General features: G+C 41.8%; 1 protein-coding gene across 3 annotated transcripts in view; it reads left to right on the forward strand.

The window, feature by feature from the left end:
* Positions 1 to 4,847: 4,847 nt before the first annotated feature.
* The window catches only part of LOC120100799 (uncharacterized), a 49,032-nt gene continuing 27,012 nt past the window's right edge, over positions 4,848 to 26,867 (forward strand). Inside the window, exons 1-5 of one of the 3 annotated variants that reach the window (XM_063282706.1) lie at positions 4,853 to 5,457; positions 8,783 to 12,138; positions 12,980 to 13,035; positions 18,437 to 18,582; positions 20,715 to 26,491. In XM_063282706.1, coding sequence (XP_063138776.1) covers positions 8,841 to 9,914 — 1,074 coding nt within the window. In that variant the 5' untranslated portion in view covers positions 4,853 to 5,457; positions 8,783 to 8,840 and the 3' untranslated portion in view covers positions 9,915 to 12,138; positions 12,980 to 13,035; positions 18,437 to 18,582; positions 20,715 to 26,491. Of the gene's footprint in view, positions 5,484 to 8,782; positions 12,139 to 12,979; positions 13,036 to 18,436; positions 26,492 to 26,867 lie in introns of all 3 variants that reach the window. The other 2 variants (XM_063282707.1, XM_063282705.1) reach the window with 2 other exon arrangements.

Consider the following 26,867-nt stretch of genomic DNA (forward strand, 5'->3'; position numbering starts at 1 on the left):
AATATGCCTTACTAGCTCAATGGTTGGGTGCTTCCAAACCTCCTTGCAGCTAGCACACACTCCCCACTGCTATTCCTGAGTTAACACTTTCTAAATCTATATTTTATCTTTGCTGCTCTGTTTCCTTCAGGGCAGTGTACCCATGGGGCCGCTTTCCCTTTGCACTTACATTTCAGTAGCCGTCTCACCCTCCTGCTCCTTCACAGCTGGCCTGGTCTGTCCTATGCCCCCTTCATGGTGGACTCACTTCTTCCCCTCCCCTGGTTTCTTGCCCAGGAATCCTAAAAGTCCCGCCTCCGTTCCCCTGCCCAGCCATTGGCAACTTTATTGCCCAATCAGAGCCAACTGCGGGCAGGCTTCCTTTAGTCTATATGCAGAGCGCTAACAGGGTTTGTTTGTGTGTGTGTGTGTGTGTGTGTGTGGGGTAACACAAATAGCATTCGAACACAAGCTGCTATAGTAACCTGTCTGTGTGTGTGTCTGCTGGTGACCAACTACAAGGAAAGAGTTGAAGATTGTAAATGACTGTGCACATGAATATGCAAAGAGACGTTTTCTAGTTCAGATACAAAGGAGCGCTGATTTTCTGGGATCTCAACCACTACAACATTTAAAAGGGAGTTATTTATATGATCCGAAAGACATGGGGGAAACTCTCATATTTTGAATGGAAAGTTTTGGAAATCTGTGAAGGAACGCTGGCACCAAGGACTGAATCTGTGATATGATTATATTATCTCCTAGCAGATACAAGGAGCTGATAGCTGTAAAAATCAGTAAGTGTGGCTAGCAACTAGAGTTCAAGTAAGAATTCTCATTTTTAATGTGTAAACCTAGGTAATTCATTCATAAAACCTTGAGATTGGAATGCCCCTCTCTGCGGGTATTCTCCTCTTAGGCAATGGTTAGAAGATAGCTGAGTCACATGAAAATCTCTGAGGAGTGTATTTGAGGGAAGCAGGACAATGAGGCTCTGCTGGAGGATGCCAAAGGAAAGCTTGGCATGGGGGTTGTCAGCACACAGCAGGGAAGCCATTTTTTTTCTCAAGGAAGTCTGGACCTGGATAAATGGTTTTGTCTAAGAGTCAGTTTCTGGTGCCTAGCACTGTTGAATAGGATTTGCTCAAGTGGGGATCCAGGATGTTTGGGCTGTTCCAGTCTCATAGTCTAAGAGACTGAACATTCCTATGCTCCTTTGCTCATATTCGTTGCAAGCAGGGTATGTGCGTGCGCTAAGTTCAACTTCCTGACAGGAGAACATTCTACCACAGCAGAAAGATAAATCAGCCTAGACTCTTCAAAAGACCTAAGGAGAAACCACCACTGAAATTTCACCTCTCCTATTTATGATTTTTCATCTAAAGGTCTTTCCTTCGGTTTTAACTTTAAGCCTATGCTTTGACACAAATATGTCCTTCCCAACCCATACACAAACACAAGCTCTGGGTGAAGGTGGTTGGTTGAGTTTCTGTTAAAGAGTCTGCACCCCGAGAGAACACCGATTCACAGAATCATCTAACAATTTATATCTCCTAAATGTTCGTTCAAATCTAGCATTTCAGCTAAAAATACAAAAAAAGGAGTGTTGACTTGTAATATATTTGTAGAAATGCTTTTTTATTTTTCACAAATTAGGTTGTTTTAAAGGAACCTTGTAAGGAATAACTGTGCATAGTATCTTTTCTCTATGATTGCAGCAATAGGACCCCCCTCCCCTTTTTGTATAATCTCTGCTCCCTTCTCAAAGAATCATGGCTAATGTGACTCCCCTCAAACTTAACTAGACAATGGGCTAGAAAAGGGTGGTAGGACTTGAAACAAAGTCACAGCATCTGTTGATGCTAGGAATATTTGGATAAAAAAGGGATACCTTTGTCAAACATTTGTCTTATTTATACTTTTTACAATTTTTATGTTGATGCTGTTTTTACATAATTTTATTTGTGCTAAGACAATTTTGAAGATGAATGTGTAGGTTGACCAAATTCCAACAATTCACTACATATTATAAAATTATCTGCACACACAGCATAAGACGAAAGGTCTTATGGATCTTTTAGCCACTCCTACACACAGACATAGTGTTTAGTGACAATAATGTCATCCTAAGATTCAGCCTGACTTAGAGGTGGTTAGGCTGTATGGCAAAAATCCATCAAGGCATTCTCTGCTTCTTGGGAAAATAGCTAAAAGATTTTTCTTTTTACATTGTTTGTAACTGAGAGTGGATGTGATTGAACATCAGATCTAAGCCTCAGAAAACATTGCTCATTTTGTCACTAAACCCTAAGGACCCTTGTTACTAAAAAGTCTACATGTACTCCAAGGTGTATGTGTGACTGGGAGCTTGTTAGAAATGTCCACTCTAGTTCAGGTCCCAACACACCGAGCTGGAATCTGCTTTTGAATGAAGCCCTCCAGTTTGCTTTGTACGTATCTTAAAATCTGAGAGGCATAACTGCTCAGAGAGTTTAGTTCATTTGTGGAAAAGTGTGCAAAGCTAGCTTTCAATCTGCCTGTGCTCGAGTGAAGACATCAGTACCAAGAGTGAAATGCAGCCATGTTCCTCTCCATGTAATCCATTCTGGCTGTATTTTGAGCAGGCCTGTGGGTTTGCCATACAATCTGAGCCCCACAGCCTTTCCTGCGAATTGGCTGCGGTCAGTGCAACTCACACCATGAGAAGGCTCCGAGGCTTGGGAAGAGCCCAGTTGACTCTGTATTGATCAAAATAATTTTGCTTATCAGTGAGCGAGTTCTCCTGTGTGTTGTGAAATGAATATCCAGAATGTTACATCTTTGGGAATGCTATTCTTGTGGACTAAAGGGGAAAATCAGGAATAATAGCCTTTTGGTGGTTCAGACCCCTCTTTATAATCTGTGCAGTTAAAACCCTGCTGTGGAAAGATGATGTAGAAGAGAACAAAAGTCAAAATAGCTGTGGACCCAAATTACTGTGACTAATTGGTTTTTATTGCGTTGAAGGAGGAACATTTTGTTAAAGTTTGTCCCCGTGCCCTCTTTTGTCTCTGACACAATGGCAGGATTAGCTGCTCTTCTGGGCTTTTGATCTGGGAGGATTGGAGAAGCACATACAGTCAAGAGGTTTCCTAGGAGCCAGATGAAGAGAAGGCCAGCAATCAGGGATGCTGGGCCCTGAAGATGGTGACAATGTTTTATTCAATAAACAAACAAACAGAGCTCCTGTTGGATCAATTTAAGAAATTATAGAATATAATTAGCATTTCTTCATTATGCTTGTGTTTTTTTCACATACCTACATTGTACTAAATATTAAACACATCTTTTGGCATCTTAATACGGAGAGAAAATGTTTGCAAACAAAGTTAACCTTACCCTCCTTGCTTCTCTGTTGATTGCCGTCCATGGTTTCAAAGCTGCTTTGCGCATGCTGGGCTTCTGCTCCCTCCTCCCCTGCAGTCAGATTGGTTCCATGGAGGCAGGTCCCACCACCTAACCCAAGCAGTAGCATCTGTGCAGTCCAACTCTATCTTCAGTTCAAAAACCTTCACTGGCTTTCGAGTGTCTGACAAGCTAAGCCATCAGCTTAGCCTAGGATCCATTCTCTGCTCAGAGTCCCTTTCCTCAGGCCTTCTGCTTGAAAACCAACCAATGTGAGGGGAAAGAGCAGGCTCTTGGGATGGGACATGTAAGTCCTGGTACCCTTTGGCTCTGCTCCCTGCAGTCCTGCTGTTGCTGCCTCATACATGGTCATCCTATCATTTTATGTGGGAGCTGGGAACCCAAACTCTCAAACTACAAGCACTCTTACCTACTGACCATCCCTGCAACACAGAAAGGCCATCTTGAACCTTCAAATAAATATTTATGCTGAAATCTGCACAGCTTGGTCCTGGAAACCTGGCTGGGAGAAGAGGGAATGAAAGAAGGACAGACACACAGACACACATACAGAAAAGCTGGGATCCATACCTACTACACAACAGTCTGGAACTTTAGCATGCTTGTTAAGTACAGTATGGGAGGAGGGGCAAGTCAGCTTCTGCACAGGAACAGTCTCTGGTTGCAGTCACGAGGAGAAGGAAGCTGGTTTTTGCACATATGGATAACATTTATGCTGGGACCAAAGGAAAACTGCCAACTCCCTGAGCCTGACCTAAGGAAGGGTCTGTCAATTCCCATGGGTCTTGGGCAATGGGGTTCCTGTCAAAAACACACATTTACTCAGGGCCTTCTCTGATCTCCACACACTTCCCATCTGGTAGGAATTCCTTTATGAGAAGAGTTCTTAGGCATTTATAATCTCAGTACTGAGTAAGAAGTTAGAGACAGGAAGAACTCTGGAGTTTTCTGGCCAGCGAGCCAGCTTACTTGGTGACTTCCAGGCCAATGAGAAACCCTGTCTCAAAACAATGGTGGATGATACCTGAGGAACAACACCACTACCCTTCCTATGAATACACAACATAAGGTAAAATTCTCTTGATGCTTCCCCTTTGTTCAACTATTTTTATGCTTTTATTTCCTGTTAAGTAGGGGCAGAAGGACATGAGAGACTAGTTTTAACTATTTCATTTTCTTTCACAATTAACACCTTTGTAGAAATTCTGTATGATGACCACTAAGGAGAATATTTTCTTCTGGAGTAGTTGTAGAAGCATGAAAATGTTGATGATAAGATTATTTTAAAAATAACTTAATGTGAAGACAAAAATTCAATTACAATTATTTTTTTAAAAGAAAGCATGAATGGATGGGGCTGGAGTAATGAGTCTGGAGTTAAGAGCACAGCTAGTTCTTCCAGAGGACTCAGGTTCCATTTCAAGCGCCCTCACGGGCAGCTCACAACCATCTGTAACTGCAGGGAATCTGATGTCTTCTGGCCTCTGTGGACACCAGACATGCATGTGAACAGACCTGCATGCAGACAAAATACCCATACATGTCAAAAAACAAAACCAAAATATCACAAAGTGTAGGGAGCGGTGCGACAGCTGTATGATAATGAGGTGAATCTGGCGCCCTCCTAACAACAGTACTGAGCATGCGTGGAGTTTTGCACCTGACGTCAGTCTGGCTGGGGCGGTACTATGCTAAATGGGAGTTCATGCCTCGCCAATCTCTGGAGGACAAGTAGCTGGGATGGCAGTGGGGTGACTCGTGCCCCACCAATCCCTGAAAGAAGATTAGCATACTGTTGTGTATATAAGCCGAGCGGCAAAGCCGCTTGGCGCGGTAACACTTAAAGCTGTAACACTTGGAGCTGTAACACTTAGGGCTGGCTGCCGCCGCCTCCCTGTATCAACAAAGAAGGTCTCCTGCAGTAAAGGCTGTTGAGAAGAATCCAACCGTGTTGCGTCTTCCTTGCCGGACGAGGTGGGCGCGACAAAGTGGTGGCCCGTACGGGGACGAGGACATCCTCGTGGATCTCAGAACTCTTCAGCTTCAGGAGGAGCGACGTCGGAAAAGTTCCCGGTAAGGGACCATAAAGTTCTCTGGAGGTGAGCAGAGACGATGGGAGCCTTGGGTTAGAGGCTAAAAGGTCTGCGGTCTGCAGCGATGTTGTTTCAAGTTGATCCTTTGTGGGCAGGTTTTATAATTTTGTTTCTTTTCGTCTTTGTGTTGTGTGTTTGCTTTCTTTTGAATTGCCACTGTCCCGGACGGGAGTGCACTTGCTCGAGGTAGCCAACAGGTGCCAGGCTACGGAGTTGGGTATAAACAAACAGGCCAGCTTGCTAAAAAACCGCTTGCAAATAAGTTCATTGAGTATGGGAAGCTCACATTCCAGCCCACTCCTGACAGCTCTCCAGGAGCTCCTTAATCGGCGTAAGCTCAAAGTTGAAAGGAAATGTCAGGGAAAAAAGGTCCTAAAGAAAGAAAGGAAAAGAAAAGGAGACAAAAGGAACAGAGAGAAGGCAGAGATAAAAAAAGGAGATAATCAGGACCAGGAAATAGATAAGATATATCCCTCCTTAAAAGCCTTGACCTTAGAAATGTCAGACAATCTAAAAAGCATCACTGACAGCTTAGAGTAAGTGAAAGTAAAGGTAGAACCATCGGGTCCCGGGCCTCCCGCAGAGCAACAAAAAGAAACACAAGACTCCACCTCAGTTCCACCACGACTCATATTGACCCCTAGAATGGGAACTCAGGTGGTAGATACAGATTTTAAAGGCCCCAGTAAGCAGAATTCAGAAGTATCACAGAAATTTAAAGCATGTGCAAAGATAAAGACTTGGGGTAATGGTAGTGGTCAAAAGGGGACACGGTAATAATGGTAAAATGTTTTTGTGTATGTGTTCTTTTAGAGTTATGTTAAAATCTAGAGAAGCAAAGTCGATTCTCATAGATGCTTTTAGTCTTTGGACCCTGACTAGAGACAGTTTACACCCTAGACAAAAGAGAGAATGGGGTTGAGAAAAACAGTCCTCCCGAACTCTCCACAGATGCTTTGGCAAAAGAAGGAAATGAGCTTAAGTTTTTTGAAGCTCTCCTGGGAACAGAAGGAGGTGGGAGACGTCTTGCCTCCTTGCTGGCTCCTATTGGAGAAGTGCTTATTTCTGGTTCTGGGTTCTTTAGGTAGGATGTCTGGGTCCCTTTGGTGGAACACCATCTAGTTCTTTTCCTCTGTGTCTGTTGTTTGTCCTTGGTGCACCAAGCTGTGGATGTATGTCAATTTATGTCTGGGTTTTGCTTCTCCTTGCTTGAATGTTTTGTGTTTCATGTTTAAAAGAAAAAAAATGGTTAAAACTTTAAATGCTGGTTGATTCACCCATTGATGTAGCTTTAACTCCTTTCAAGAAAGGAACAAATAAATAAAAAGTTTCAATTGGCTTTTGGAGCCGGCATCTGTAGCTAGAAGCCTAAGTTGGCTGGACAAGCTCCCCAGGGGGCTGGCTAAATGTTTATACTAGCCGCCCTAGAAGCAGCCTATACAAAAGTGGTTAAGGTACTTGAAAACAATCAATTGTTCATAGCACCTGAAAAGGTTCAAATGGGCCAAATGGGAGAATATTTAGGAACTAAAATCACTTCTCATAGCATTTCTCCTCAAAAAATTGAATTACCATTTAAAAACATTAAATGACTTTCAAAAATTACTAGGATTCGACCCTATATTAAAATGCCCAATGTAGATTTACAACCACTTTATGAGGTCCTGAAAGGGGATTCTCAGCTTACTTCACCCCGTGTTTTAACAAAGGAAGCACGATTATCCTTGAGGAAAGTAGAAGAAAGACTAGAAAAGGCAATACTAAAAAGGTATAAGGAAGAGGAAGATCTGCTTTTGTGTATACTGAGAACTTTTCGTCAACCTACAGGAGTATTATGGCAACAAGGTCCACTTCTTTGGATTTATCCCCATATTTCTCCTAATAAAACCCTTGAATATTACCCTTCTGCTGTTGCACAGCTAGCTATATTAGGCGTTAAATCTTGCATTCAGCATTTTGGTATTTCACCAAAGAAAATTATTATACCATATACAGCCACTCAGGTAGAAACATTGTGTGCATTGATAGATGATTGGGCCATATTGCGCTGTAGTTTTGATGGAGAGTTTGACAATCATTATCCTAAGGATCCGTTGCTACAATTTTTTACTGAACATCCAGTGATCTTTCCTAAGATCACTGCCTCAGAGCCTTTGTCTGGAGCGTTAGATATTTATACAGATGGCTCCAAAACCGGTGTAGGTGCCTATATGGTTGATTCTCAAGAACCAGTATTAATTCAATATAGTCCAGGTACCCCCCAAATTACAGAATGTAAAATTGTATTGGAAGTTTTCAAAAGATTTCATGATTCTTTTAATTTAATTTCTGACTCTGCTTATGTGGTTAGTGCGGTGCGCTCACTTGAAATTGCAGGGCCAATTCGGTCGACTAGTACTGTATGTCAAATTCTTTTAGAATTACAAAATTTGATTTGGGCCAGAAAAAATAAATTTTTCATACAACATATTCGAGCCCATACTAATTTGCCTGGTCCCATGACCAGTAATAACGCCCTGGTGGATGCTAGTACTCGTAGAGAGTTTATTTTTCATGCTGCTCCGGTTGACCTCGCTAGAGAATTTCATCAAAAGTTTCATGTACCTGCCTTTACTCTTCAACAAAAATTTAAAATCTCTAGAGCTGCAGCTCGTGATGTGGTGTTAAGTTGCCAGAATTGTGTTCAATTTCACCACCCTCCTCATGTAGGGATTAACCCTGGTGGTCTGATCCCGCTAAAACTTTGGCAGATGGATGTCACACACATATCTCAATTTGGAAATTTAAAATATGCTCATGTTTCTGTTGATACATGTTCTGGTATTATACATGCTACTCTGATGACTGGTGAAAAGGCTCGTAATGCCATTAGCCATTGCTTAGAGGCATGGGCAGCCTGGGGAAAGCCTGATAGTCTCAAGACGGACAACGGGCCTGCCTACACTGCAAAGTCCTTTCAGGCATTTTGCCAGACAATGCAGGTCAAACGTACTACAGGATTGCCATACAATCCCCAAGGTCAAGGAATTGTGGAAAGAGTACATCGTACCTTAAAAGAGCTTATAAAAAAACAAAAAGAGGGAATTGCCAGCAGCCGAACACCAAAAGAACAACTTTCTTTAGCTCTTTTTACTCTAAATTTCTTAGTTTTGGATGCGCATGGCCGCTGTGCTGCGGATCGCCATGCTGCTACTACACCTATAACTAATGCAGAAGTAAAGTGGAAGGATGTCTTAACTGATAAATGGTGTGGCCCAGATCCCGTGATCTTGAGATCTAGGGGAGCTGTTTGTGTTTTTCCGCAGAATCAAGAAAATCCAATTTGGGTACCTGAGCGCTTGACTCGAAAATTGCCTTCTGAAGATGAGACTACGAACCCTACTATTGCTACTGGGAATGATAATACAGGTTAATTCGATCACCCTGTGGGCTATTGCCAGATCCTGGCCAGTACCCATGCCAGTCCATAGCAATTCTACTGTTTTACCAACCTTTTTCTCTATCTCCTGTTTGCGTGATGTTCCTTGTATAGTGCCAACTGGAGAAATGCCCCAACGGTATGCCGCCACTAACGTTTCTCTGTTACATACCTTATGTTTTACCATTAAAGACTCTTCCCTGCCCTGTATTTGGTTGCGTAGAGCCACGTTAGCTAATTGGTTGAATCCTATAAGTGACAGCACAATGAACACCGGGATCATCCTGGCTGCTTTGAGTCAAATTGCCCAGGGAGTCTCTTCACCCAGCGAGGACATGTCAGTCGATAGTTCTGCTGATCTGAACATTACAACACTAATTGTGATGCATAATTGTAGTGTTCCATCACGCCCAGGGCAAGGTAACTATGCACAGAATAGCTCTACCCGTCGTAGAGTCTTACCCGCTTGCCCCCCCCCCCCGCATCAAGAGTTTCCACCTAATTTTACCCCATGTCAGAGTCCATTCCATAGAACAAAACAATTCCTACCGGGATTTGAATTTTCCCCTCCTCTTGGCCATGTACAGTGTGACTGGGGGGAGAATAAGACTGGCAAGCATAATCTCTGGCCTTGGTTTCAATGGGTGCTGTCCAATGAGCAAGGGGCATATACATCCCTGACCCCCTTTGCTAGGTTGATGGGTGAGAACTTCACGCTGTATAATGTTTCGGCTACCAGAAAAAATGATACCAGGTTGACCAATATTCAATATAATAACCTCTTGGAACATAATACTGCCACTAGTATTTCAGTATGTGTTAGATCACCCTTTTTCTTTCTGATAAGCACTAATGTCAGCAATGGTGTTTTAAATTGTAATAGCTCTGATGTAGTCTGCTATTTAGCTGAATGCTGGGATAGCACCAACGACACCACAGTGATGGTTAAGATTCCCTCCTTTGTGCCAATCCCAGTAGAGGCAAACCCAGATAGTTTTCCTATTCTTAATTTGCTGTGAACCAAAAGAGATTTTGGAATTACGGCAGTCATAATTTCAGCCATCGTGCTGTCTGCTGCCGCAGCTACCACAGCTGCAATTGCTATGACCAATCAAATACAGACGGCTGAGACTGTCAATCAGATTGTAGAAAGAACTGCAATGGCGCTAGAGATACAAGAAGAATTTAATACTCATTTGGCATCTGGCCTTCTATTAGCCAATCAAAGGATAGATTTAGTTCAAGAACAAATTGAAGCACTGTATCATATGACACAGCTGTCTTGCGTTTCCTCCCTAAGAGGTTTATGCATTACTCCTTTGCAAGCCAACTTTTCTCAGCATTCTCAACAGAGCAAAGAAATCTCAAATTATCTGAAAGGAAACTGGTCCATGAAAGCAGAGCAACTATCCAGACAATTGCTGATGCAGATTGCTGTCCTCAACAGCACTAGGCTGGACCCCATCACAATTGAAGACTTTACCTCATGGATTACCAATGCTTTCTCCTTTTTTAAGGAGTGGGTGGGCATGTTTGCCTGGGGAGCTATTGTCCTCCTGGGATGCGGAGTATGTCTCTGGCTTATTGGCCGTTTAAAAAGAGAACATGCCAGACACAAAGCGGTTGTTTACCAGGCTATGACTGCCATTGACAATGGTGCTTCTCCCAATGTATGGCTGGCCTCTTTGAAAGATTAAGAGTTCGCCCTAGATCATTTTTGTCACAGTCATGTGGGGTCATTGTATCCAGGGACGGGCAACTTTCCTCGAGCTCGGACCAACCTAAGACACGGGGCCCGGTGGCGATAGGGTGACCCAACGACGGGTAAGGCCGAGTCATCGTCAGGAACGACCTAAGACAAGAGCAATGACAAGATTGACGTGACACCCAGATCTAGACCAGTCATTTTATTAAACAAAAAAGGGGGAGATGTAGGGAGCGGTGCGACAGCTGTATGATAATGAGGTGAATCTGGCGCCCTCCTAACAACAGTACTGAGCATGCGTGGAGTTTTGCACCTGACGTCAGTCTGGCTGGGGCGGTACTATGCTAAATGGGAGTTCATGCCTCGCCAATCTCTGGAGGACAAGTAGCTGGGATGGCAGTGGGGTGACTCGTGCCCCACCAATCCCTGAAAGAAGATTAGCATACTGTTGTGTATATAAGCCGAGCGGCAAAGCCGCTTGGCGCGGTAACACTTAAAGCTGTAACACTTGGAGCTGTAACACTTGGAGCTGTAACACTTAGGGCTGGCTGCCGCCGCCTCCCTGTATCAACAAAGAAGGTCTCCTGCAGTAAAGGCTGTTGCGTCTTCCTTGCCGGACGAGGTGGGCGCGACAACAAAGGAGTAAGCCTTTTTAAGAGATACCTTGCAATTTTAAGAGATTTAAAAAGTCAACTCTGGAGTTGCTTGGCAGCTTTCTGTGCTTGAAGCTACCGGGCTGGCCCTGCCCTTCCAGCTCTGTGCTTCTGGTGCCTTCCTCTTGCAACTCTCCATGTGCCAGGGCTGGGGAATCTGTGCCTTTGCTTCTCGTCTTCACTGTGTCGGCTACAAATGAAGCTCTTGTTACTCTGGTTGGTTGGTGATCACACAGTGGTTTTCTGGATTATCAGTGTCACCCCAAAGGAATTTCTAATTACTTATCTACAGATCTTCCTCCTCCACAAAAGCTCTGAGTGCCTAGCAAACAGACAATTCCCTCATCACTGCTGTCTCCTCAGTGCTGCACGATGGACTGAGGTGCACAATGGGCTGAGCACATTTCTACTTAGTGAATGCGGGTTGAAGCCTCAGCCTCCTTAGCTGTCTAAAGAGCACCAAATGTACATTCTAAGAGTAAGTACATAGGAAATGATGTTGACCACACAGTGTATGTCCCTTCATTTTGCAAAATAAGGAACTCAGAACTGAAAACCAGTGAAACCTTTTAGTGTACCTAATGAAAATTGATTCCCAGGCATCTGCAATGTCAGCTCTATAAAGTGACAGCGAAGAGAGCCAGTGGAGACACTGGGAATCACTCATCATGCATTTCTTGCTTGAATGAAGCAGGGGACTGATGTGACCTGCTCCACCACCTCTTTGCTCAACTCAGATGACCTGCAATGTCTGACTGCTTCTGAGAGGAAGGGACCAGCTGGCCAGCCTTTTAGACTCCCTGCATAGTGAGGCTGTCCCAGAAGAGCTGAAGATGTGCTCGCCTACACAGTGGAAAGCAGGAAAACTATAATTTTTATAGACTGGTAGGTGTTTGATAAATGTTTGATAGTCTTTACTATAGATGGATTGGCCTGACTTGATACCATCCAATACTCCTAAGGGAGTCAGTTTAGTTGAGCAAATGGGGATATAGCTCAACCTTGGGAAGACCCCAAACTTTGCAAAGGAAAAGCAACTCATATAAATGACAATGAATTATATAAATTATACAAATACCTTTTATAAATAAAAGCTTTAAAAACCTAATAGCAACATGATAAGTACATGATCAGGAAATTCATAGCATTTAGAAAGAATCAATCAATAGAAATAATCAGTAAATAAGTTATCAAAAATGGGTACAGATGAAGGTCTATTGGTATACTGCCTGCCCAGTGTACTAGAAACACTGGGTTCCATCACCGGGACTTCATGAACTGAGTGTGGTAGTGTATACCCATAATCCCAGCATTTGGGAGAAGGAGGCAACAAGAATGGGAATTTAGGGTCATTTTCTGCTACACAGTGAGTGAGAGGTCAGCTGGGATACATGAGACACTGTCTCAGAGAGGAGGGGGCAGGCAAAAATAATAATGAAAGACATGAAATGAGTACTTAAATGTAAGTGTCACTGTCACCAAATTGGAGATATTTTACTATTTATTTGAAGATAATGCTCATTTTGGAGAAGGGTTGGAGTTGAATCTTACTCTGACATTGCAGGGAATATATATATATATGTGTGTGTGTGTGTGTATATATATATACACAGTCTATCTTTTCAATTGACTGTTTGGCAAAATAAATGAAATGTTTTGACATGTTTAAATTCAGGGACCTTCCATTTCTACTCTCCAAACTCAAAAATACTACTTTTATTGCCAGATGAGGGTGCTGGATGCCCTGACATCAGCGTTACAGGCAATGGTGAACAGCCCAAGGTAGGTGATGGGGATTGAACCTGGGCCTTCTGCAAAAGCAGTTTATGCTCTTAATGGTGGAGCCCTCAAAACTTTTAAAAACAATCACAAAATTTCTGATATATTTATATGAAACATTTAATAATGGACTACTATGAACAATTTAAGTGAATTATGATAGCAAAATGATAATTTATTAATTTGCTTATGGGATACTTCATCTTTTAAAATAGAAACTTACGTCAGTAAACAGGGATGAGAAATGTGATTTTGGCTGAGAATGTATGTCAGTGGTAGAGTGTTTGACTAACATGCACAAGGTCCCGGGTTTAATCCCAAGTACTAACCCCTAAAAATAATTTCTCTTATAATGAATTCCAGAATGCATTTATACATTGGTGTGTGTGTATGTGGATATATGAGTGTGTATATTATAATAGTGCATATGTATATGTAAATCTGAGTGTATGTGTATGTATATGTGTGCATCTCTCCCCCCTCTCTCTCTACATATATATGTATATATATATGTACATATGTGTATATGTGTAATCTGCTCTCTGACCCTCTCATCATGAATATTCTCTATCATAACTTACAAAATGGAGGAATTAACCCAACATCAAAATTCATTATGAAAATAAATTTTTTAAAAATATGTCAAAGTTCCAAATAAATGCCAGGAAACTTCTGACTCCTGGCGAGAGGCTGGGTAGAGCCCAGTAGGCTCACCGTACCTGCCCTAGACAGCAATCGGCCATCCAGGCCCGTCTTGCACTTTGCTGTCATTCCCCACCCCTCTGGCGTGTTCACACAGTCAGGATTGTGGCAGCTTCAACCAGAGCCCCCAGTGCCTGCTCAGGTTCCATTCACATTTATTTTCTGTCTCTTTAGTTTGTATTTGCACTACAGCACCCATTTTCTCTAGTGTAAGTAGAAAATGCGTTTTGCATTTGTTAGTGCTCAGTTTCCAGTTGTACAGCATACAAGCATGCATGCTAATGAGGTCATTAAGAGTTTAATAATTAAGTAATTGGTATTTTACAAGCTTCATGCCATGCCAAAATTCTTCGCGCTTGTTGCAAAGCTGATGAAGAGTATTTTGATGGCATTTGATGAAATTGTTTGAAGGGTTTGATGGGCTGAGAATATAGCTTATTTTAAGCAACAAAATATAGACTCTTGTTAACTGAAAATTTGCTATTTTTTAATATACTGAAGATAATGAGAGATGTTGTGTGTGTGTGTGTGTGTGTGTGTGTGTGTGTGTGTGTGTGTGTGTGTGTGAGAGAGAGAGAGAGAGAGAGAGAGAGAGAGAGAGAGAGAGAGAGAGAGAACATTTAAATTTATTTTGGAATTTCAGTACTCCTGGAATGCCCCAAGTCCTATCTCTCTGATATTGTGAGTTTATATCAGCTATTATATTGTGTTTTCAAATTTTGTGAAATGAAGTTTGTCGTTAAGTTTTATCATCAGGGACATAAAAATGAGAGATTGATAGGGGCTTTGAATTTAATTTCAGTGACTTTTGTGGGTAATGGAGGGAAGTAGACATATTTGTAAAATAGAGATGGGAAGACTATTTTAGAAAACAATTTACTACGGTTAAAACATGAGTATATGAAATGGGGTCTGAGAAAAAGAATCGTAAGTCATTAAATGAGTACCTGGTCATAGTTCCCTTACACGTGCATGTCAAACATTCATACAGTTTCGCATCTTTGTGGCATGGCAAGGCAAAGACAGAACTCAGTGACTCTAGGTTATAAATCATAAGGGCATTGATTCATGTTGACATTATCTGAAAGGAACAGACCTGAATATTTTAAGTATAGCAGGACTGCTGAGCTCAGAAAGAAGTCAGACTCTAGAGCTCTGTCCCCATCCCTGCCTCTTCTCTAGGTGCCACACAGGTGTGGTTTTCCTATCTGGCCTTCGTAGCATGGTGCACTGCTAATTTCTTGTCTGGAATAGTAGGAAATCCTTTCATGCTTCCTCCTCACCTGGATGTCCTCTTCTTCCTCATCCTTGTCTTTGTCCTCCTACTCCTTCTTGTGATTTTCCTAACCATTCTTCAGGCTTCTGGAGTAATTAAAAGCACTTTGTCCCATGAGCACTCATAGGTTCCTAACTGTGAAAACGGGTCATGCTTGGCAGTGAAACCTACCGATGGCTTGAACTTGACAGCATGGGACTCACGACGTAGGAAGAAGAAGAGTTGCAGGTCAGATGCTGCTGCTGCCGTGGCTATTCTCCTCTGTTTCCTGGCTACAGCCATGCTAGACAGCGCTTCTCTTCCCCATCATTTATGGATAACTAAGTACTTCTCTTTCTTGAGTTAACTCAAGGACACAGCGTGGTTTCTGGAAGTGGCACTTAATGAAGAGGACTTTTGGTCTACTATGAAGAACAGCGTAGGTCCCGGGCTCCATGTAACACCAGGGAGCAGTGCTCTTACAGTTGCTCTGTCAAATCCTACTGAGCTGTTTCTTCTTAGGCTTGCAGCAGAGAATCTTGAGCCCCAAAGGAAAAAATCATCCCTGCAGTCAGCAAGAGAAATAGTTGTAAAATCTTTGAGGTTAGAGAAGGATCCAAGGCTTTCACAGCTCTAAACGTGTTCTTTACGCTTGGATCAAACAAGCAACACGTTACTGGCTCTGCACTCTCTCAAGGGTTTATATCAACAGAAAAATTTCCTTAAGTGTTTGATTAGCAAGTCCTGGCTTCTCTAATATTGATTGTCGTTCAGTGTGTGTGTGTGTGTGTGTGTGTGTGTGTGTGTGTGTGTGTGTGTGTGTGTGCATGCGTGTGTGTGTCTGTGGGAGAATATTTTCATAGCAGACTCTGGCAGTCATGTGTCCCTTTCCCCCTGTTCTATTTCTAATGTACATGGTTGAGAAGCCAACATGAATAATACTGCTGTCATTATTACCAATTTAAGGTGTGCAAAATGTCTCACTGATATTTTGCAGCCATTATGCATGCTAGACAGATGCAGCTATTGTAAGTCACTGAACTGCACTGAATGAAGACCTTTCTTCCTTTCTTTGCCTGTGAAATGGAGATAACAATGCCTATCGTTAAGAGACCATTGTGGGGCCAGAGAGATGGCTCAGTGGTTAAGAGCACTGGCTACTCTTCCACAGGACCAATGTTTAATTCTCAGCACTCACATGACAACTCACATCTGTGTATAACTCTAGTTTCCAAGGATCCAAGGCCCCATCCATATACATTCGGGCAAAACATTCACTCACATAGGTAATTAATAATAATGTTAAAGAGAGCCAGTTACAGAGATTGCAGATGATTTCTAAGTGCTAAACCTGGCGTTATGTACATCACAGATAAAGAATGATTTATGATAAATATGATTATGGTTACGGTGACTCCATATGGATGGAATGCCCCTATTCTCTGTAATGCAGGTTAGATCCAGCTTTCTAGTGTTATCACACCTGGGAGACATTGTTGGTGTCATCTCAAACTCTGGACCATATATTCTGACTAGGACATTCACTGGAGTTTCCCAGTAAACCCTGCTACATTCCCTTCACCAATCCACCATCTTGCTGTACTAACCCAGAAAATCTCTTTCTCCTTACACTCAACTGATCACTTCACTTTTGAATATAGTAGGCTAACAGGAAACCTAAAAGAACTCCCCATATATTCCTGTACTCATATATTTTCTCCCGTTTGCATTCGTGCCTGGAAGCTTTTGCTCTCTTCTTCACACATACTCTGTCCCTGGACTGTTCCAGGTCTTTTGAGTGATGGACTTGTTCTTCCCATGTGGCTCATTCCCACTGTTCTAAACCATATATGGTATTGTTCACCTTCTAATACCACCATACTTTTCTGGCTAATCTAATTTATTTGGCTCCTGTTCATCATGCAATATCAAAACTGCTTTTATCAAGGTCGTAATTACCCATTATGTCACTATATGTGAACAGTTCTCAGTCCCCATCATACTCAACCTCCTGGCAGATACAGATATTCACTACTGCCTTCTTCATATCCCCTTAATCTGAGCCTAGGGTAGGCTCTCCCAATGGCATAGCCTGAGGCTGATCTTCATCATCTAGGGGCTTCATTGGTGTCCATGACTCCACTTACCCTCCTCCTTACCTTATCCTCTTCCCGGTTCCATGTGTTCTCCTGTTGAGGCTATTTTTGTCTTCAAATTTTTCTTGCTTCTGAACTTGAAGCTAACTTACATACTTGACATTTCCTCTCAGATGGTTGATACACAGCTCAACCCCTAACTCAAACCTCCAAACTAGACTTTTCTTTCCTTTTTCCTATGCAACTTTCTTCAAAGTTAAATGGCCATCCCATTCTTCTAGGTAAGGCCTGAAGCATTTGGTTATCCTTGGTTCCCTTCTTTCTCATGTTCTGCAAATTCTTCCAACCTTGCTGTAAAGTACTGGAGCTCCTATCTATCTTTCAACACGCTCTCTCATCTCACTGCCTGGCTATGAAATAACCTCTGCCCTTGTCTTCCTGTTTCCAGCTCTTTTCTTTCTACAAACTTCTCCCCAGAAGCCACAATGATTCTTTTCTCATGACAGTGAAATCAGAGCCAGCAGGTACAGTATTCTATGACATCATCTCCTCTTACATCCTGCTTTCTGCTTTGCTCAGCTGGCTGAAGCATACTGGCCTCCACCTTTGTGACATTCTAAGCCATGTGCTACTACATGGATCTTCTTGCAGATATCTGTATAGCTCTATTTCTCTTTCTCTTTTTAATCATTGGCTCAGAAGTCATTGTCAAAGAGCCCTGTGTGATCTTCTAGGAAATAACATCAAATTTCTCAGTGTCTTCAATCTTGCTTTTCTTTATGTTGTCTTGAATGTATTCTTCAGTGTGTTGTTTTGTGTCTTCAATCTATTCCATAAAGCAGAAATATCTTACTAATGTTATATCTGTAAACACACATATGGATAAGTGTATTTTTATGTACATATCTCTATCTATCTATCTATCTATCTATCTATCTATCTATCTATCTATCTGTCTATCTATCTCTATCATCTATCTATCTATCTTCATCATCATCATCATCATCATATATAGACATCTACCTGTCTGTCTGTCTGCCTGTTTATGCACATACATCTGGTTTGGCTATATTACTGTCACAGAACATTCAACCTGGTCTAGGGAGGTATCTTGTACTTCTCTGTGAAGTTTCTTCCATAAGCATGAACTCTACCTCTGCTCGCTTTGAAGTATATTCTGACAATTTTCTTATCCATTTTTGGCTTTGATTGATACATTCTAGCACTCATGCCACATGTAATCAAAGCCATTGGTAGGGATTCCTACGGCTTTAAATCTTGTTGCTGATACTGAGTTTGACCTGTGATTTTCCTTGACATGTCATTTTGCCTACTTTATACTGTATTATAGGTGCCTTCTACTTGGAAAGAGGAACTAACCCAAATGCATCTACCAGTTATTGGCAAGTGTACAGCTTTCATTGAAGACAAGTACACATTTTCAAACAGTGAAATGCCCAGCATACACCAGATTAGAAGAATAATGTCCACTCCTTGGTAGGTTTTGGATCAGCTTTTGATCCTGTGGTGTTTTGTTCATTGGTTTTTTTGGCTTCTCATCAGCCACTGATTGGCAGAGACAATGTTTTATTTCTAAGAAGCAGTTATTGAGAGCACCAAAATCTTCCCAGAAATGTTGATAGTTGTCAGTGGGAGCCATCAGTATCTTGATCTTTTGGAAGGCAGAATAGTATGCTCCATTAATGTCCTTGTTTTAGACCCAAATTTTGTTGCAAACAAAAACAAAAACAAACAAACAAAATAAAGTACTTTTGATGTATGCTCAAGGACAACTTTTGAAATGCAAAACATTTGGAAATCCTCTAAAATTATCAGGATTTTAGGCAAAAGACTTTGAAAAATGAATTTGTAGAAAATCATTACAAATGGTTTGATTATTTGTATTGTGTATTAAAGTGTATATGGTAATGATTTAAATCATACTGTGGGACATGTGAGCACATTAATTTAAAAACAGTTATGGAATTGGCTGTATTATAATTAGAATTTCAATAAATCACTATTAATATAGTTCAGCAAATTCAGTAAATCTATTATATATCTGTCTTATCATCTATCTATCTATGATCATCTATCTTTTATTGATCTATTATCTGTATAATTTATGTAATATATGTTAATTTATGTACTGCAAAGTGTCATTAAACTCATTAATTTAGAAATTATTACATTTGCTTCTAAAGATCCTTACTAACCCTTCGTGGTTGCTGGATACTGGTTCAGCCTTCATGGCTACACTGACATTTCTTCCCTGTGCAGCCAAAGACACCTCAGTGCCGTCAAGAGCTCATCAGATGAGGACACAGGAATTCTGAAAATACCAACAGTAGATTACAGGCAAATTCTTCCCCCTGAAAAACAACCTCTCTCTCTCTGTCCTTTGCTTTCTCTCTGTGTGTGATGTGTTTGTGATGTATGTGTGTACATGTGTGGTTCATATGTATATGAATGTGTAGTGTGTCTATGTGTGATGTATATGTGTGTGTGTGTAGTTTGTGCGTGTTTGTGTAGTATGTGCGTTTGTGTAGTGTGTGTGTGAGTGTGTGTGTGCGTTTGTGTAGTGTGTGTGTGTGAGTGTTTGTGTGTGTGTGTGTGTGTGTGTGTTTGTGTGTATGCATGGTGTTAATAATAAAAAGAATCAGGAAAGTGGAGATTCTGAGGCTTCTTGACATTTGCTAACCAAGTGCTTTGGCTTGGAAAGAGATTGACTTCTTGTCTGCTGAGAGAAGCATAATGGAAATCCCCATCCCTGCTGATGCTGAAGATTGGGAGATACTGACAGTTTAGTGAAAGTAGTTGAAGAAAAGGAGGAAATGCTGAACAGTATGCATTTACTAAATCTTTCTGAAGGAATGCTTGTCTGGGGCCAGGTGTGCTTCCAGGCTATTAAAGAGTGTGTAGAAAAGGAGAGAAGCTCCTCGGAATGATTCTCGAGAACACGTGGGATACGAATGTTTCCTCTGGGGTCTTGCTCTTCAGGCTTCACTGCCCTCGCCATCCTTACCCAAAGATACATTCAGTCTGGACCATTCTTCCCTGATTTTACTACACCCCATCCTTGTCCCATTCCTTGTTGCTTTTCATAGGGACCAAGTATGAACAAGTGTGGAAGAAGTCTTGCTGTTCTGGGAAGCTTTGGCTGCCAGAGTTCTCGTAAGAGAGCATCCAGTGGTCTATGCACAATGAACTTTATGGTTTAGTAAATATGGTAGAGATGAGATGTTATGATCATATGCTGCCCAGACCACCCCAGCTATGATCGTACACAGGTCATGTCCATGATGAATGTGCTTCCTGAGTCATAATTAAGGACAAGGACATTGAAGCCTAGCTGAAGGAAGTAGGTCTTTGGGAGAGGGTCCTTCAGTCCTTCAGGGTATCTTGTGTCTGGGCTCTTTCCTTCTCTCACTCACTTTCCTGTCTCACTCTCTCGCTCCTTCATTGTTCTTCTTTCTGTCCACTACGGGCTAAATAGCTCTCATTTGGCAAATACCTTTGCCACCAGGATGTTCAATCAGCCAAGAACAATCAGTCAAGAATCCATGAACTGATAGTTTTGAAGTCATGGACCAAATTAAATCTTTCCTTTCTTGTATTGTTCATTCCAGGTATTTTCATCATAGTGACAACAATGTAATGTCAAAGGATATTTCTGCAGGATGGAACTGCAACCCTTCAGGCCTGTGAGTGGAGGCACCTAGAACCTGGAGACAAGCTCATTATCTACTTGTAAACCCCAGAATGGTCACAGTTAGTGTAGTTGAAGCATGTACCCTGCCTAACTTCCTAATCCAAAGAAGTAAGGTGTGTGTGTGTGTGTGTGTGTGTGTGTGTGTGTGGTGTGTTTCAATGGATGTGTGGAGTCCAGAGGTCAATCACAAAGTCATTACGTGAGTGATGGCCACTTTAATTTTTATGAGGTAGGGCTCTAATTGACCTGGAAGTCACTGCCTAGGCTAGACTTGCTAACCAGTGAGAACCAGAATTCTTTCTGTCCCTGCCTCCTTGGTTCTGGGATTGCAAGTGTGTACTATCCTAGTTACTTTTTGACATGGGTTCTGGTAACTTAACACAAGTCCTCATGGTCCCTAGCAAGCACTTCACCGACTTATCTATCTCCCTGATCAAGAATCTTGGGCTGTATTAAAAGGATTATTAAGTTAAGACTAATTCTGTACACATTGTATGGATCTACTCTGTGTTGATGCTCACACAACTACTATTGTGAATTTGAAGCTGAGCTTACTTACTATCTATGTGGTCTATCACACTACATTTCTTCTTTATGCTAAATGACGCTATTTTCACCTTAAGGAATGATCCTTTAAATCCCAAGACCCACAATTTTATCATGACTTGTGTTGCTCAACAATGCCCAGGGCAAGATACAAACTTCAATTGTATCACTTATAGATTTTTCTTGTCCCTGAGTTTCTATTTCTGATTTACTAACCTACATTGCTTTCCTTAAAGTAAATATATATTCTTTTAAGAAGACAGGAATTAATTTAAACTAAATTTTAAATTAAATTAAATACCCATTTTGCCTGTGTCGATCCATGTCAGATTAAGAGAAAAAGAGAAAATTAGATTCACCAGATAAAATGCAGATTTTTAAGACTTGAACACGCACTAAATTTATTCACCATTTGTCTAAAATGCATATTAACTGAATATCTTATATTTTTGATTACTCATCAGGAGAATACTAGGGCAACCCAAATAACAACATCTTCTAGTTAAGTGGATTTCAACAGATATTTGTCTGATCTGGTTAGGGACATAAACATCTCAACAGGCATTTGTAACTCTAACAACCGTAAGGGGATGTTTAAGGGTAACCTGAGTTTAAGAGGACTTCTCTGTGTTCTGAGAATGTGCCCTCACTACTCCATCAAGTCTGAGCTCTTGCTTCCTGTCCAAATCATCACCACCCTGCTCTTCCTTCATAAGGTATGTCCCAGACTCACTCCTGTCCACTTCCTGGAGTAACATCCACACATGAAATGAAGTCTTGGGTAAGGCCATGTAAAGAAGATTCTATTTGACCTTAGTTTAGAGACAAGTTGCTTTCCAGGTAAAGGGATGTGTTGGAGGGAGGACCAGGCATTTCGGTTAGGAGAAAGCTTATACATTTTCGATGTGTTAAATGTAGTTGCAGTATGGGAGGGTGACATGAAATTTGACAAGAAGTCAGGGCTGTGGGGCTTTGAGGGCCAGCCAAAGATACAGGGTCAATTTTAAAGCAGGATTTGCATAACCAACAAAGGTTCCTTTTTCAAAATAAGTTTCATGCTTTTAGTTATTTGATTTTTAATTTTCATATACAGGTGAACATGCAGACTCCTGTGGAACAGAACAGGGCATTGATTTCCCTAGAATTGGAGTTACAGTTGTGAGCTGCCATGTGGGTGCTGGGAATTGAATGGGGGTCCTCTGGAAGAACAGCCAGTGGTCTTAATCTCTGAGCCATCTCTACAATTCCAATCAGTGAAGACTCTTAAGCCTGGGTCTTACTCAATAAAATTTAGTTTTTACAAAATTTCTAGGACTTTCGTGGAGGATTGTGGGGAAGAAACACAGGATAAGAGCCAGGGGTACAGGTTCTAAGGATGACGATGAGGTAGGCGCTAATGCAGGACAGTTCTATCTAATTAGAAGAGAGCTGTGGGCCTCAAACTTATGTGTCAAGCATTTGACTCAAGTCTCTCCAGCCCACGTCTCTTAAAATAATCGTAAACTTGTTCTACAGCATCTAAGTTTTGTTTAGGCAGCTTTAGAGGTCAAATATGAACTATGTCCCACAGCCTCGTATGTTGAATGACTGGGTGAGAGCTAATGGCACCATTCTGGGAAGTGTGGGAAACTGAACAGAGGAAGGTAAGTCACAGGATTGTGCTGTCATAGCTGTGGCTTATCCCCAGTTCAGTCCTCACCCTCTGTCAACCTTGGAATAGCCTCTGACATGCTATGATGAGATTATCCTCAGCAAGAGCCCAGAATCAATGGGGGGCCAAGCGTTGTAGCTCAACCCTCTGAAATCACAAAGGAAAATGCTTCTCTTGGTCATCTTGATCTGTAGAGAGCGGTGCGGCGAAACAAAGATGGCGCCGACATCCAGCCTTGTCTGGATGTCGACAACTTACTGCGCATGTGCAGGCTTGTCCCCTTGTTAAGGCGACCATACGATAATGAGATGTAGGGCGCCCTCCAGTAGTGAACAACGGTACTGCACATGTGCGGTTTTTGCACCAGGTGTCAGTTGACCATTAATATGCTAATGAGGGGCGGTACCATGCTAATGGGGTGATTCATTCTCCGCCAATCCCTGGAGGACAAGTAGTGGGGTGATAGTGGGGTGATCCATGCCCCACCAATCCCTGAGAGATAATTAGCATACTGTTGTGTATATAAGTCGAGCGACTTTGCCGCTCAGGGTCCCTGTTTAAGAGAGCTGTAACACAGTAAAGGCTTGTTCGCAGAAGAATCCTGTTGCCGCGTGTCGTTCTTGCTGGCGGGACATTGGGCGCGAGACATTGATCAGCCAAAGGAAAGTGGAGGAAGTAACCAACAGAGGCAAAGAAAAGTGGAGATCTGGCATAAATACTTGATATTTTGGTCAAATTTCCCATTATTAAAGGAAAAAGAACAAGGAAGAACACACAATTAATTTGGAAGCTGAAGGACGAGTTTCCTGCTTTGATTATCCTATATCAGTTGTGTGATGACCAGTGATGCAGGACATATGAAGCCCAGGGTTCTTATCTGTAAGATATGGAAACAGATTGCCCTGGCAGGCTGGAAAGTTATCTAGATTAATTACACTAATGATTACAAATTACAGTGTCACTGTAGTGTCTGACAATATTTACATATTGAAACTGAATATTTGCTGAGTTTGTATGATGTGCTAGATAGAACAAAGGGGCTTTCCAAGGATTGTGTGGCCAGATTGCAGCAACTGCCTAATGAGACAGCTCTTATCCTGATGCTTCTTTCACACAGGGAGACAGCTAAACTAGTTAACTTACTTAACGTCACACGGAAAACATGAGATGGGGCTAGGCTAAACTGCAGGTTCGTCATCAATCTATTCTCATTCTAAGCATGCTCAGTGCAGTATGCATGTAAGCATGGCATAAGGACTTCTTGAAAACTTAGTGGATCCCTGTCACGTGACACTACTCTTGAGTATCCGTGAACAAGCGTCTTCTCAAACAGATAAGGCACCGATGGCAGACGATTTAAAAATATCACACAAAAGCCCAACTTGGGGAACCTTTGAGTTAATTGGGTTTACTTACAGGGATGTGGGTGAAGGGTTACCTGAGGGTGCAGAAATAATTCAAGGACAGTTACATCACCAAAGCCCACCCCAGCATGGGCGACAGCTCACACAAGCTGGAGTACACTGTATAGACCAAAAGACTGGAGATTATTCTTTCCAAGGACTGACTAGACTGTCTCTTCCAGCTTGGCTGATATCTGTGACTTCCTAGCAGTTTAGATTTTCTAAGAGTGACTCTCAGCAGGCCTTACTGCTTACATACTCTGTGAATGGCAGGGCCTAGTGAATCTCTTCAGTTTCAAGGAATTTCTAAAGCCTCTGAATTCTTTAATTCCCGAGTCCCCTAAGAACACGCTGTATCTTAATTTACTTCACTTTGAGAAGAATGGGTTTGTGTCAGAGGCCATGGCTATATACAATAGCCCCTACTTTATTTCAAGAGCTACGTTGGTTACTCAGCTCTCAAATATTTGAAATAATAATGAAATCTGTTTTTCTGATGTGAAAACTGAGATGTGAATCTAAATAATCTTCCCAGAGAGAAATCACTAAACTAACGATCAGTTCTGGAGACTTCATTGAAACTCTGTTTAATAATCACACACCATCTTTTCTGTACCACACTGTCTACAGTATATAGGAGCCTGTGGCCTGTTCACTATGAATCCATTGTAATCAGCACCAGAACCTGGTGTTACAGGGCTTAATCTCTCTAGCACATCTGGTGAAAAGATGATGATTAAGGTCCAGGCTAAAGGTGTGCACACAACACCCTGACCTATGCTCAGAATGCTTTGCCTTCATGCTGGATGGCCAAGTATTGTCTGCATACCAGATTCACAGGGTTGACTCTGATAAATACTGTTATGAAGATGCTCAAATGTATCATGCACAGCAACCATCTGGGGAACAGCAGAAATCTACCCTGACTGTCACAGCCCACAGATGTTTTGATCTAAGGATCTTGTTGACTTCCTTCCTTCCTTTCTTCCTTCTTTCCTTCCTTCTTTCCTTCCTTCCTTCCTTTCTCTTCCTTCCTTCTTTCCTTCCTTCCTTTCTCTTCCTTCCTTCCTTCTTTCCTTCCTTCCTCTCTCTCCTTCCTTCCTTCCTTCCTTCCTTTCTTTCTTTCTCTCTCTCTTCCTCTTTCTTTCTTTCTTTCTTTCTTTCTTTCTTTCTCTCTCTCTCTCTCTCTCTCTCTCTCTTTCTTCCTTCCTTCCTTCCTTTCTTTCTTTCTCTCCCTCTTCCTCTTTCTTTCTTCCTTCCTTTCTTTCTTTCTTTCTTTCTTTCTTTCTTTCTTTCTTTCTTTCTTTCTTTCTTAAATCTGGAAGAAAATTTTACTAGAGCTTGAGAGAAAACAAGAGTACAGGCAAACTGAAACCCCTAGTGGCCATCAGGTGGGGAAACAGAGAAAAAGCCATGCCTTTTGATTTTGTCACCCAAGTCCAGGCAATAGTGAGAATGGGATTAGTGTCAGAGAAAAAAATTAGAAACAGAGACATCTTACTAAAAAAGATAAAACACTCCAAATGGGAGGTAAGCAAGCGAGCTAAGGAAAGAGCGGGGAGTTATCTGGCCACATGTTGTGTGGGCCTTTGTAGTTGGTAAGGTATTTCTGAGTATTCCAGATGCCTCTCCATGGGTAGCTCTTAGAATTAACTATGAAGAGATACTCACTGTGAAATTTTCTTTGCTATATCATTAAAATAATCCACAGCACAGTACATTAGAAGGTATCAGAAGGGCTGGGGTTGGCAGGGCTGTGTTTGTACTTAGGACACCGCTCTGGATACTACTTGCTCTTCCTCCTCCTCCTCTTGCTTTTCTTCTTCCTCTTCTTCTGGTTGTGACATGTAATAGGCCAGCACCTGTGGAAATATTGTTATGGACTTTGGTGCTCCAACATCTTGCCCACAATGATGTTCATTTGTGCAATGTATCCATAGATACGGTGAATCAAAATTACATAAAAGTCTACAAGTGAACACAAGAAAGGAGGCAGCCACTGTCACTGTTTGGAGAATGCAGGTCATTACTGAACTGGCCTTGACATACAGAAGAAAATGCAGATGCTAGGCGCAACATCATGAACAGGGAAAGGTAAGGTAAACCAACAAGGCTTTGAAATACAGGGCAGCATCTCAAGTACATTTACATCTAATTTACCTCAATATTTTTAATACTTGCTTTTTTTTATTTTTCCCTCTTTTCCCTCCATTTTTATTAAATTGGGTATTTCTTATTTACATTTCAAATGTTATTCCCTTTCCCTGTTTCCTGTCCATCAGCCCCCTAACCCCTCCCCATCCTCTTCTATATGGGTGTTCCCCTCCCCATCCATCCCCCATTACCGCACCCTCCAATAATCCCCTACACTGGGGGTCCAAGCTTGGCAGGACCAAGGGCTTCCCCTTCCACTGGTGCCCCAACAAGGCTATTCACTGCTACATATGAAGTTGGACCCCCAGGGTCCATC

The sequence above is a fragment of the Rattus norvegicus genome, chromosome 2 (genome assembly GCF_036323735.1).
Source record: "Rattus norvegicus strain BN/NHsdMcwi chromosome 2, GRCr8, whole genome shotgun sequence".
Taxonomy (NCBI): Eukaryota; Metazoa; Chordata; class Mammalia; order Rodentia; family Muridae; genus Rattus; species Rattus norvegicus.